The sequence below is a fragment of the Pararge aegeria genome, chromosome 15, assembly GCF_905163445.1.
Source record: "Pararge aegeria chromosome 15, ilParAegt1.1, whole genome shotgun sequence".
Classification (NCBI taxonomy): Eukaryota; Metazoa; Arthropoda; class Insecta; order Lepidoptera; family Nymphalidae; genus Pararge; species Pararge aegeria.
In genome coordinates this window covers 11,158,526-11,173,164 of record NC_053194.1, presented here as the reverse complement: position 1 = coordinate 11,173,164, position 14,639 = coordinate 11,158,526, and the positions used below count along the sequence as shown (strand labels likewise).

General features: G+C 35.8%; 1 protein-coding gene across 1 annotated transcript; it reads left to right on the top strand.

Annotated features, from left to right (window-relative positions):
• Positions 1 to 12,838: 12,838 nt before the first annotated feature.
• Positions 12,839 to 13,417, top strand: LOC120630148. The gene has a single exon (XM_039899298.1). It carries the CDS (start codon positions 12,839 to 12,841, stop codon positions 13,415 to 13,417), a length of 579 nt encoding a protein of 192 aa, XP_039755232.1.
• Positions 13,418 to 14,639: the final 1,222 nt, after the last annotated feature.

The following is a 14,639-nucleotide window of genomic DNA, read 5'->3' as shown; positions in this document are numbered from 1 at the left end:
TAGCTACAATACCTGCTACTTAGTTCACGTTTGTTTCAATTTTATAATGAGGCATGTTCATCTTCACGACGCAAGCTTTATCATTAAGATTGCGGCAGTTGTAACTAACAAACAAACACACTTTGGCATTTATCTTCTTAATTAGGTTTTCTATCTCTTTGATCCATATCATCTAGTAAGTTCTGTTTTGATACATCTTATTACTTCTTGGAAGTTATGCCATCTTCTATATTGTTAAGGGTAAATAGATTATTTATTAGAAATATTAGGCGGTGATAGTGCATTGGGTAGGAGCTCGTCTTCACTTTCGGGGGGCTGAGTTCGAGTCCCAGCACGCACTTCTAGCTTTTCTGAGTTATGTGCGTTTTAAGTAATAAAATATCACTTGCATCAACGGTGAAGGAAAACATAATGACGACACCTGCATGCCTGAGAGTTCTACTTAATGTTTTCAAAGGCCACCAATCCACCAATGTGGGCCAGCGTAGGGGGACTACGGCCTTAACTACTTCTCATTGTGGGAGGAGACCCGGGCTCAGTGATGACGATGACGATGATGATGAATAGAAATATATGTATCAAAGAAATATTTATCAAGCACTATACTGATCTTTTGGCACTAGCCTTTACAACTCAGATCGCATTTAAGGGCTTGCTAATGTTAAGGGTGTCCTTGAATGCATACATTTTTCTGCAATTTTTTTTGCCTGTATCGTGTAGTAAAACTTTATTATCTTGAAGACACTTTATTAATATTTTCAGTAAGTAGTCTAATGATCTTACCTGTACGCAACAATGTAATGCCATTTTAATTTATACAATATAAATTAAATTTACTAAAGAATTAAGACATACTTCGACATCACTATTATTATTATGTAGAAATTTTGAGATTTTCAAACTGTATCGTAAGTTTGTATTTATAGTAGTTCACGTAATTTACATCCAAGCGGAGATAGGCTAGGCATTAGTGACGTCAACGTATAAATAGGTATGGGTGCATGCTGCACTTTCGTTGCATACTAAAATACAGATTACAGAAATGCATTAGAATTTTCATGCATTGCCTAAACGAATGCATGTCAGGATGAGTGATAGTTGTTTATGAACTCAGGTAGTGGTTGAGTATGTTCTCTAGAGTAGAACTAGCCTAGATAATGTTACATAATAATTTGTACATAATTATTTTTGAATACAGTAGATATATAATGTCCTGCGGAATAAGTTTATCCATTAGGATGCAAGTTAGTTATCATTGCGAGAAGATTTCGACAAGATTTGTAAAGCAGTACTCATAGTGTTAACTAAGATAGTGGTCGCTATTTTGAAAAATAATAAAAGATAAAGACGAGCGAGTAAGCCAAAATATTGAAATCTTGAAGTGTCGATCTACTCCGTGTGTTTAATGAAAAAGTAATACCGCGTGATACTCTAAGTAAGAAGGTACACTTACGTTTCAAATCAAAATAGATTCATAATTGTAGGAGTGTTCTTCATACACAAAGGTATTATTTGAAATAGCATGAAGCTTTCAGGTACTTAGGTCAAAGCTTGTATAAGCCAAAGAAAGACCATTGTAATATTATTAAATTACACAAGGGTATCAACAATTGCTTATTCTTTATGAAGTACTGACGGCGTTTGTTTTTCGTTATGAATTTTCAACGATATCGTATTTCTATAACTTATAATTTTTATACTTCTATAGTCAATTGACGGCCGAGTGGCGCAGTGGGCAGCGACCCTGCTTTCTGAGTCCAAGGTCGTGGGTTCGATTCCCACAACTGGAAAATGTTTGTGTGATGAACATGAATGTTCTTCAGTGTCTGGGTGTATATCTGTATATTATAAGTATTTATGTGTATTATATTCATAAAAAAAATATTCATCAGCTATCTCAGTACCCATAACACAAGCTACGCTTACTTTGGGGCTAGATGGCGATGTGTGTATTGTCATAGTATATTTTATTTTATTACTTCCAAGGAACCCTTAACTCAGAGTTTTGATCTCGGAAGCTTTTAGTCCTAGAAACTATAAATATTTACTGTATCCTATAGTGATTGTAATTCAACACGCACATGACCATTTTTTTTTTAATTTACATATTTTCATGATAAAATATAAAAAATTCTAAAGATTAATACAATAAGCTACAAAATGAATAAGACTGACAAGAGGATTTTAATAATAATATCCATATTTGTATTGCATCAAAAGAGTGATAAACGCTGTTCGGCTAGGCTTTCTATGGGACCGAGTTTTATCTTAGGCATGTGCGTTTATAATTTATGCAAATAAATATCACTTTCTCTGACGGTGAACGAAAACATGTCGTTAATGGAGAACTCTCAGGCGTGCAAGTTTTCTTACGAAACCTGCACTCCTAACAGTTTTCCATAACATTTTTAAGGGCGTGTGAACCAATTCATACTTGGCCAAGGTGGTTGATCACAGCCTTAAACTCTTCTAGTTCTAAATGAACACCTGTGCTCTGTTGCACCGGTCGGTATTGGGTTGATAAAGATGAAAAGGGAGTGATATTATTTTCTTACGAAAAACAAGCGCATAAAAATGTATATAAAACAAAATTCAGTCTTCAAAAGAAATCGACTCGGTGCCGGTAAAAATAAATTGTTTCCCAGTTGTTTTTATAAGATCTTTATCGTAACGATTTTTCGACCCCGCTCTGTATTTTCTTAAAAGGTATTTCAGTTTAGGTTTGCGAGGTTAACCCTTTAAGTTCATTCACTTAAAGTGAAGTCGAATAAAAACGAAAAAGTCGAATATAAACGCTATTTAGCCCCGTAATCGCAGCACAAACAATGGCGGAACGAAATGATGTCAAATTCGGGTCGACAAATTACAAGACCCTTTCCAGGCGAGTATTTAAAAACAAAATGTTTTTCGTGGCTTTTCCGCGTCGCTTAAGCGGTTTATTTAGGGGAGTTATTTATGGGCGGCCATGATTAAAATAAACTTTTTAATTCAACATTTCACGTTTGCGACTGTTAACGTATTATTTCGGCGGCTAAGATATAAATGATTGTTTGTTATTGGCATGATCATTTGAGTTCGGTGAAAACTCAATGGATCAACTTTCCAACTTGGAAGTTAAACGGGTTTCTATAAAAATAACATCATCGGAAATCTCTCAACATCCCCGACTAATATTAAATGTAAAAAGTTTTCTTTTTTTCTGGCCCCGACTTAACTTAAGATCGTGGTTTTGCTTCGTAAGTACCTTCTCGTTATAGTTCACCTCTTCCTTTTCCTTACCTTATGGAAAACACAAACATCTAATGATTCCAAAAAATTATTTATTCGCAAATCTGTGATTACAGTTAGGTACATTAAAGACAAACCCCTAATCGGTTTTTTCAAGTCATTCTTGCACGTCTTTGTCTAACCAATGCTAGATAACCATGGCCAAAGCCTTGCATCAGACCAGAGCAGATATTTATATTAAATATATATTTATTTATTTTCCCATAAAGCTATTAAGCTGAACAGGCTTTAAAACTACCGTACCGACTTTAATAATGTCCTTGCCAATTGAATATTAAATTAACACGAAATAACATAGGCCGTCATATATTTTCAAAAAAGCTAGAGAGTCTTAAGAAAATTGGGCGTGAGTTGCGACAACTATTGATGATCATATATTACCTACGTAAACATCCCCGAAGAAAGATATCTAACTATCGTAGTTAAGCCACAATAGCAATAGCAATAGTGGCCTAAGGGTGGTTTAAGAGGTGACCAATATAACAAAACGTTAAAATCATTCGACTACGCAGACGAATCAAATGAAAACAAAACTTTTAATTCTTGGAATCGTGTACGCTTTATAGGGAATCGAAAATTATAAAGAAATCCCAATTCCAAAGAGCTTATCGTTAAAATACGAGCTGGGCCGAACCCGTTTTTCAGATATTAATTCGTAACAATCGTAAAACTTATTTTCATGGTGCCCTAAAAAGTTATGGTCTGTTTCAAGGGAAAATAAACTTCCAGTTGACTTTATCTGGCACCCGTTTTGTCCGTGGAGATCTGGGCCTTCATAACACTAAAGAAACTTGTTTCTATTTTATTCAATTCTGTTTTTAAATATGACCTTACATGATGACATTAATAATAATAAATTATAATATAATAATAATAAATATATTACGACAATATACACATCGCCATCTAGCCCCAAAGTAAGCGTAGCTTGTGTTATGGGTACTAAGATGACTGTTATTAATAATATTATACATAAATACTTAGAATATACATATAAACACCCAGACACTGAAAAACATTCATGCTCATCACACAAACATTTTCCAGTTGTGGGAATCGAACCCACGGCCTTAGGCTCAGAAAGCAGGATCGCTGCAAACTGCGCCAATCGGCCGTCAAAATTAATGAAGCTGTTCTAATTTTGTTTACGTTTAAGGTATTGGATTTTAATAAACTCGTAGTTAAATAATAACTTTAAATCTTAAATATACCTAACTAATGAAGACACAGAAAAAAAACATCTAAAAGTTGACCTTCATCATCATTATATCGTTAGCTTCTTACCGTTCCACTTCTGGCTACAGGCTCATAAAGGACAGCAGTATTAAGGACGTAGTCCTTCGCTAATGGCTTGACGTGCTATCTGAGACTTAGTTGAACTGCAACTCCGGGTGAATTACGGAACCCTGACAATATATTAACATAAATCCAATTTAAACATGGCGAGGGAATTCAACCGTTCACCTCGTGGTCTCAATCATCAAACATCATCAAACATCCTTACCTACTGCTGAACCGAAGCAATTGCAAACAATTTAAATCAGAATATCTCAACACAAAACAACGTTATTTTATCCGGTAATGTTATTTATATTAAGTGAGTTTGCTAGTAAGATAATTCCCAAAATCAATTTGGTATTGTGTAATATTCATAAAAATCTCATTCTAATAATAGTCTTCAATCATTAAAGAAGACAAAACTTGATTACAAAAATTCTTGTTACATCAATAAATGAGCTAATCTATCTAAATCATACAAACAAGGTACAGAACATCAACGGAACTCATTCGAATGGTTCGGAGAAATTATCAAACTTTTTTCCTGGCCAAACCACAGTTTAGCAACTATACAGTTAACACAGAGCAGTTATTTGGGTGAACATCCGGAAAAAAGGACATCACATGTTCACGTTCATCTACGTTCTACAAACTGCAGCAAACGGCATGTAAGTTATAAAAGTGGTCGGCATAGGTTTATTTGCCTGCGCTGACTAGACCTGTACGCTTTGTTACTGTGTGCAAGCTTTGCCCGTCGTACCATGGGTTGTACCATCTCAATTGTTGGCACATTAACATATCTTTGGGCAGACAATGAAAGTAAGTTTATAATCAACACGCTGTGATTAAAATAAACTATGCCCGTCTCATAATGCATTTCATTTGTAGATTGGTTTTGTGATGCAGACATACATTGGTAACAAAAACAAAGAGAGACACTTTCGGGTTTATAATATTAATATGGAGACCAATTATTATTGTCTGTGGAAATTACTACGACTTATTATTAATTGAATTAATTAATCAATTAATTGAATTACAAAACAAAAGGCCTAAAACTTGAATTTAAGTTGGAAATAAACTGTGTATATACATGTACATTTTGGAAACAAATAATCGGTGAATTAATGAAGTGTCAGTATTTTGTGTTCAAATGAATTACCCAACTGTACGATTTCCCAACTATACCAAACGATCGCGTGAGGTTTTATAATACAAGTTTGATGACGTCTTTTTATTTTTATACCGTAGTAACACTCATAACAAGTCGACAACGAGCCGAATCGAGACAATAAAGCATCTTCAAGTTTGATGGGATGGGAGTAATGATCATTGCTGACGGTTGTTGATTCGGTTGCTTCTGGTCGAACACGGCCCTAATTTGGTTCAACCATTATACCAGCCAATGGGAATGAAGCCTTACTAAATACGTTTGCTGGAATTTATATTCTCCGATGACCTCCAAAATAAATAACTGGCAGACCCGTTATGACTGACTGTATAACCCGGCAGGCGTTAAACAGTCCTTTTCCTTTATTCCACTACATGGCAGTTATTTTGAACCCATAACAAAATCGGTTTCGTCATTCGCATTTTAATTTTAAATTTCATTTTCATATTTTTTTTTTAATCTAAGCATCTGACTTTGTAGTTTACGATTGAGCTGTCTGTCATCAAGGTCGAAGATTTCAAATAAAATAATGATTTAAGAAAAAAAAAATACTGGGCCAGCGAGTTCGTCAAAATTATCAACGAAATCATCAAAACCATTCGCGTGATGAAAAGGGGAGTAAAACAATGATAACGCACAAACGGAAGTTATTGTATAAAGATCATTTTATTGACTCAGTGATTTGTAACTTCATAAGTCAAATTATAATATACAATATAAAGTAAAGGGTTTGAAATTGATAATAACCTACGAAAAAAAAAATCATACTCTTATTATTTTGTAATAGCATCATCAGCATTAAATTAAAAGATTCGTAAGGGAATATTATCGGGTTAAAAAACCTTTCAAGTGCTTATTGGATGATGTGCAAATTGGAGTTCCGTAGTCCTAACACAAAATCAATAGAAATATTTTTTACGTTCTAAAAAAGGTTCAGTTTTACAAAGTTCACGGCTGGGCACAAGCCTTCACTCTTTAGAAGCTAGAGTTTAGAGCTTCCCACCACACTGCTCCTAAACGGATGAGCGGGCTATTTTGTTCATTATTAGATAGTGGCAATAACCGGGACCTAAAAACTACCCATCCCGGAAATCAAACACTGAACCTTGGGACTTGCAAACCATAACTCCAACGAGACAGTTGCTGTAGTGTTATTGCCTAATTAAACAATTATTCTTGATAAAGTTATAAACAGAAATTTATGTAAGTTAGTAGGTAAACTATAAGTACATAGTATAATAATGATATAATATTTAAAAGAAGTGAAAGTTTTTTTTTTTTATAAATTTTTAATAGTGTTTTTTAATTCATTCTTAAGCATTGTTAATAATTTAAAAAAAAAAAAAGAAAAATAATAAATGATAGAAATAATATAATATTTTAGTATTTTAGGAACGGGAAACTTTATTATTTACGTGCTTATTTTGGGCCAAATGGGAAGAAAATGGACTTCCTTGTCAAGATAAATGTCAGTTTGTCTTTATGAATAAGTATTATTATAGTTACTTAAGAAAAAGTAAGGTGATAGAGTCAGGTAGCTGTGTGTTATTTTTGTCTCGTTAGGTGATAAAACGGTTATTTTTGTTTTACTTTATTAATTACAAATACAACGCGGTTGATTGTAGTTTGCATAAACGTCTACGTTATCTAACGTCATAGTTAATAATAAATAATTAGTAACTATGACGTTAGAAATTTTCTACTAGAACCGAGCAATTAAACCCAAGGCCATAGCCCCTGAGTAAGCTCACAAGAATGCATTAGTATATTATTTAAAATAGTATCACGACATATTGATGTGAACAAATAATTAAATCTACGTTTTATCTTACTGATTCTATAGCCTTTTTTGTACGAAAAGGTCACTGTGCCGAACAATGAACACTTTGTTACACTCGCCGAAATGCAGGAAAATCTTTACGGTGACATTTATAATTTCCCCAATCTTTATATTTGGTGTGGAGCAAACAAATCTTCCAAAATGTGCTCTCTATGCACGTTTCGCTCCTCCTTTTTCGTATCCTCAGGAGATGTTGACTTTACAATGAAGAATTGCTAAGTAACTGTGAAGAACCCTCAAATTCGTAAATTTAACTCGTGTATAGCTATTTTAAACTGAGCAATGATTGATTGCTCGCGTCGTCGACCTGATTTTGATATTTTTTACACTTTTGATTTAATGGCACAAGGATCAAGCTTTTTCGATACACGTTATGTATTAAAAGCAACCTATAACGTCTTTACGAAATAAAGCCAAAATAAAACCTTCTTTATGCTACAATTAAGACAATTTTAATGAATGAGTTATTCGCTTACAGCTTAGATTGTAGATTTTGTTTCTAAATACTACGTATCATATTTCTTATATTTTATAACAATCGGATTCATTATTTAAGATTATATTTTTTGGGTCAAACCCAATACGATTTTTTTAAATGTTTTCTTACGTAGGTACTCTTAAGTACTTGAGCACCTACGTGCTTATCATTAACCTACTACCAATAGGTAAACCGCAACAGTACTTTATTGTGTGACACTAATTTAAAAAAAAAATTAAGACAGTTTCTCCTTATAACATCAGCTATCTGCCAGAAAAATCTCTTCAGAATCAGTCCAGCTCTTTCGGAGAATATTTGCAACAAACAGAAAGCAGACAAAGCTTTTCGAAAAAAGTTTTAAAGGCTTTTCTGTCTGTAGCCCGTAGTCCACAACATAGGCCCAGTGCTAAGCAATAGACTTCACAAGTCGTTGAAATTTTAGTGAACTCTCAAGAATGCAGGTTTCCTCATGATATTATAGTTTACCATATAAGTCGAGATAAATTCTTAAAATGCAGAAACTCCGAAAAGTTACAGATGCCTGCCGGGGATCGAACTAGGTCCCTTCGGAAGAAATTCTACAGGCTACCACTAGGCTATATAACCTTTTTTATGATAACTAAAAACTGAAATGAATATTTGCGTTGTGTAGAGGCGGCAATGTTAACAGCATAATAGCAAAGGGTTATCCCTTGTACGCAAAAAACAAAAGATGAACGGCCCATGTTAATCAGTGGCTGTTTATTTTTTATAACATGGTAGCGGCCTTTCTTAGGGCCACATTGAGTACAATCGAGTTTGTGCCTACCTACATACCTAGGTGTGTTAAGATAATAAGGCTTATTACTTGCTGTGAAATATAATTTATGGGGTGTCTCTTTAAATAATTTAACGTTCTAATTCGTGAAATTAGAGGTTGTTTACTCTCTCTTAATTTTACATATAGAATTTACTGCCTTGGGGCCTTACTTGCATAGCTTAAAGTAGTTGATACTATTTTAATATTTTTAACGCTTTAGAATTATAATCTTTATTTTAGGGAGGAGGATCTGTCATACTATATGACCCGGGGAACTTCGTACCGCCTAAATAATACAATTTGTTAAAAATAATCGGATTTTTAGACTTTCCGGCTGTAGTTATGTTTCTCCTAAATTCTTATTTTGTAAACAACTCAAAAAAACGGTCGTGTCTTTTTCAAGTTTAAGAGACGCTTAAGACACGCGTGCGTTGCAATTAATATTTACTAACTAGCTGTCGCCTGCACTATTTGATCGCATTTATTAAGATTATTCACAATTCACTATGAGAACCGTGAGTTTTTCTGGGATGAAAACTAGTCTACGTAACTTTACGCCTTCTCAACTAACTGAAATTGATTGGTTATTTAGTTAATACGTAAAGAAAGGAGTAAAAAACCAACACCCTTTTGCATTTATAGTTAGGTGGCAGTGGAACACGATAGCGAATTGAAAACTTCGCAAGACTTGCATCACTATAAGAAACTTCTAAAGCGAATACGATATTCGCAATACCTCCAGCTGGTCCTTACTATGAGTCTCATGCACTTTTAGCTTAAAGTTATAAAATTTTAACGAAAGCAAACTTCCCGGAAAGCATTCTCAGATGGTCTATCTTCTGAGATGATATAATATGTAATGGCAAAGGTTGTATAAACACTTAACTAGTTTTAACTTACTTTATTGAAAATAATTGCATATTATGAAAAATTAAAACACGATAGGAAGACTCCTTGCTGCCTATTCGTGTAATATATTTATAAACCTGTCCAGGAACTGAATTGACTGAATTCATTCGAGCACCATAGGAGCAAACAGATACCTTCTAAAAACACAAACAGACATACGAACTCAATCTAAGGAACTACTTTTCGACTTTGAGTATTCTATCAACCATATGAAATTCTTAATTTTTTAATCTAGAGTGATCTTATATTCAAAAGAAAGAAAGAAAGAAAAATCGTATTTATTGTCACACATTTGTGTAAAATGTTATATTTGTGAAGTAAAATAATTGTTAAAGTATAAAAATTAAAAAAAAAATGTGTGACAAAGGAGCTGGCTCAGTATAGCTACAAACTAAAACGCGCAGCACTGGTTTTCAGCCAGCCCCATATTCACATATACTGTACATGTGATCGCAAACAAACATTAGTAAAATCAAGTTGAACCCGTTGTAAATATTTAAATAGTCAGTCTAGTCCGGGTAGTCTACAACAGGCTCGCTCCCAATACTCTTCTACTCGTAGTTATAAGCATACACGTATTTTCCTCAACGGGAAGTATGATAAATTACGCCATTACCCGCCTGAATGCAAATCTCGAGAATCAGGTCAGCACTGTTGATATTATTTTTCACGTCACACCACTACTAGTTCTCTGGGGTGATTGATCTCTTATTGTCCCCTGACATTTTTACGATTCGAGGTTGTAACAGAATTTGTGTTACTATCAGAAGTGGCTTGCTTTGTGAGGTTAGCATTGTTGAATGGTTTTTGCAGTTCCGGTCAGGCAGATTATATTTAAGCAATATATCATCGTATTGAATGCCCCTAACAAAAGTTTGCTGTGTCAGAATGTTTGAGGATCATCAAGTGTGTCGACCTTTTTTTCTGACTACTTTATATTGTTAATTTTTTATTTATTTCATTTATTTCTTGTGTGGTAGCATTATAGGTGATACAGATTTATAATACTTTAGACCTAATTGATTCCCCAGTTTGTTTGATGCATATAACATGAATTTAGATAAAATATTTCATAAAATTTTCTCGTTATTAAGAATATCCTCATCAAAGTCATCGAGGGTTGTCTTTTCAAGGTCTTATGGTACTTCCGTGAACCCCTGCGACTCGGTCAATTTCAATTTAAAACTATTTCAAACCCTGTCGTAACATCATCATTGTCATTTATGGGTATGGTATCCAAAGTACTATCGCTTTTGTCTATTTGAACTGCTAGATTAACGTCTGCTGTCTATATCCAATCTATCTGTAATCTGTTGATAAGTTGCTAAGCAAAGTTTTTATTTGTTAATAAAATTATGTTTATTTTCTGACAATAGCAACGTTGCTATGTTATAAATATATCGATTGGAGAAAATGGGCATTAGTCATTAGGTTAATAAGCGCAAGTTTTTGATTAAACAAGATTAAATAGACGAATTTTTTTTTTTTTTGGAGACGTCCTACCGTACAGGAAATATTAAACCAAAAAGAAATTAGCTTTAATATTTTCTGCAAACTTTCACAATTGCTAAACTGAATACCATGTTAGGATCAAACAATACGAAATGATACGTGTCGGTCAAAAATGCGGGTATAATATTCAAATATGTAATTGGAATATTTTGAGGCGCATTATGCAAATTCAATCAAATGTTTCCACGTTTGGGGCGATTTTATTCATAACCGAATCAAATTTGGCTGTCATGTCATTATTTGCAATTTGAATTAGCATACTTTAATTTCGAAGTTTCGTGCATTATGGTACTCATGAATATTTTAAACTGATACCGGAGAGTACGAGGTGTATTTCTTGTAAAATAAAAATCATTATTAGTCTATTAACGTTCCGATAACGATTTAACGTTTATTATCACAATATATCTAGTCTGTCTTCCTCGTTGGTTCAGTAATTAGAATGTATAATTACGGGGTCCCGTTTCGCCCCAAAATTTGTAGGGATTGTGTATAATCTGTTAAAGAATTTTAAGTAGCTTAGTTAGGAAATTGGCAGTGGCAGTGTCAGCCCTCGTGCCTTGGAGAGCACGTGAAGCCTTCGGTCCCCATTATGATCACTAATTTATCGAGCCTTTACCACCAAATTAACGTAACCGATAAATAAAATTAATTCGGCGGTAGACACTCGTTATGTTAGTAGTTGTTAAAGCCAACCTAACCACAGCAGAGCAGTGTGGCAGGTATATGCTCTAAAACCGTCCCTCTTAACAGAGTGGAGACGTGTGCCCAGCAGTGGGATGTTAATAGGCTGCGGATATATGATGTGATAGTGATATAAAATGTGATTGTGATATTTTAACGGGGTTGGGTATAGATATCCGGTACTTGATTTTACATATGTTTTTTGCTTAGGAGCTTTGTCTGGGTTAAACTTGGTCCATATACACTGTTTTTGGATTTCGGAAATGCATTTTGAATTAATTATGATAAAAATAAATTTCACTAAAAATTGCGTATAACGCACAAAATTTTGCAGACGTCATAGTTGAATATTTGTGGAGGCGAAATATTGAGAAATATAAAAAGGATCCATTCCTTGAAGTAATGCAAGGTATAAAACATGTATATAAAATTAATTAAATAATTAAAATAAAACTTCCATTGTTTCATTTACCACTATCATAGAAAAAAGGAAAAATTTAACACAGGATAATTAATATATTTATAGGTCAAAATATATTTTAAAAAGCTAGGTTAGGTTAGGTTAGAACATAAAAGACCATTGAGAGCCGAGCGAAGCGGAGCGGAGCGAGGCGTCCCCTAGAATCTGACACTAAAAAGGATATTTAACATAGGATATTTAATACATAGGTCAAAATCTATTTTAAGAAGCTAGGTTAGGTTAGGTTAGGTTAGGTTAGGTATGCGACACTCCTGCGGAGACCACAACGCGTAATCGCGGTGCGTGCGATCCGGGGCTACCGTACGGTGTCTTTGACTGCATCCACGCTCCTCGCTGGTGACCCGCCGTGGGACCTACAGGCTGAGGTGCTCGCACAGGTGCATCGCTACCGGTCAAACATGAGGACTCGAGGGGAAAGACCAGGACTTGAGGAGATTGGGAGACTCCGTACCCTCGGGAGGGAGGTCCTGGTCCAGAGATGGAGAGAAGACCTCGAGTCCCCAGTAGCGGGCATCTGGACGGTGGAGGGCATCCGGCCCCACTTAGAGCGGTGGCTGAAGCGACGCCATGGCGCGCTGTCATATCGCCTTGTGCAGGTGCTTACCGGACACGGCTGCTTCTGCTGCTGTAAGTACTTGCACGGGATCGCGAGGAGGGAGGTCTCACCGATCTGCCATGAGTGTGGGGCGCCTGAAGATACGGCGCTCCACACTATGGCATTATGCGCGTCATGGGCGCCGCAAAGACACGCGATGGTGTCACATCTGGACGGTGACCTCTCGCTGTCGAGCGTTATCAATCTGATGCTCGGCAGCGAGGAGGGCTGGTCTATCGTTGCCTCCTTCTGCGAAGCCGTAATGGCTTTAAAGGAGGCCTCGGAGAGGGAGAGAGAGCAGGCGGCTGATGCTCTTCCCCTCCGCAGAAGGAGAACAGGCGGCAGGAGGCGCAGATATGCGCATCTTATGCCGCCCCCGTAGACACCATCGTGTACCTTCGGCGAGCACGCCGGGGCGTCAAAGTTGCATGCGACCGCGATCCTTTGACGCCCCAACTTGGGCGCAGGCGGCTCCGCTGGGTTTTAGTGGGTATTCTGGCTGATGTTTCACCAGCCAGTGAGGCCCACATACCCTGCTAGAGGCTGCGCAGTTCGGTCTGCGCAGCCTCCGGCAGGGATGCCTAAACGCATTTCCCAGCGAAAAAAAAAAAAAAAAAGGTTAGGTTAGGTATAGGTCAAAATCTATTTTAAGAAGCTAGGTTAGGTTAGGTTAGAACATAAAAGACCATTGGGAGCCGAGCGAAGCAGAGCGGAGCGAGACGTTTCCTAGAATCTGACACTAAAAAGGTATATTTAACATAGGATATTTAATATATAGGTCAATATTCCTATGTAAAAGAAGTGAGGTTATGATTTATAAAAAAAAACATTACTCGAAAACTATACTTTTCCGACAAAGGGGAAAGGTGGGGGGGCTTCCCCTAACTCCCCCCCTCCCCCTCCCACTCCCACCCTCGTACGCAAGTACCGGATATCTATACTTGTACCTTTTAACGTACTCCCCTAGGCACGGGCACTTCCACCCCGCCAATTTCTAAAGTACGAGGAAGACTACAGTATATTGAAAAATATATATTAAAAAACCGATGTTTTATATAACGAATTATTGCCCTACACATAAAAACTATATTATTTACGAAAATAGCAATTTAATAGAAAGTCAACTAATTAAATTTTATCTATCAAGTCATAATAACAATTATAATGTTTCGACCCGTTTATCGCTAAAACTCTGTAACTAAAGTTTACAGAAAAGGCATTCTTCCAAATTTCGCACGCATACACACTTTACTGCATACTTTACCTAATAAATAAAATATAAACAAAAAAAACATTATCTGTGAAGAATTCGATAATCGTGAATCTGCCCGGAGGCAAACAAAAACGAATAAGAATTGTGATTGCTTCCCTCGGGATAAAAGGTTACTAAATGACTAATATGGATTAAACTTCTGCATCTTTTGTAAGAAAATAAGATGCCTCGTTCGTCTAATGGTTTGGATATGAAGACTCTTGGTTGAAATCACGGTCAGGCAAACAGGTATTGATTTTGCTACTAAAGAAATCGCAGTACCCGGAGTTTTGCTTCCCTCGGGCTAAAAGGTTACTAAATGACTAATATGGATTAAACTTCTGCATCTTTT

What these genes read in the sequence shown, in the direction of transcription:
- LOC120630148 (XM_039899298.1), top strand. Translation starts at nt 12,839, where the DNA reads ATGAGGACTCGAGGGGAAAGACCAGGACTTGAGGAGATTGGGAGACTC.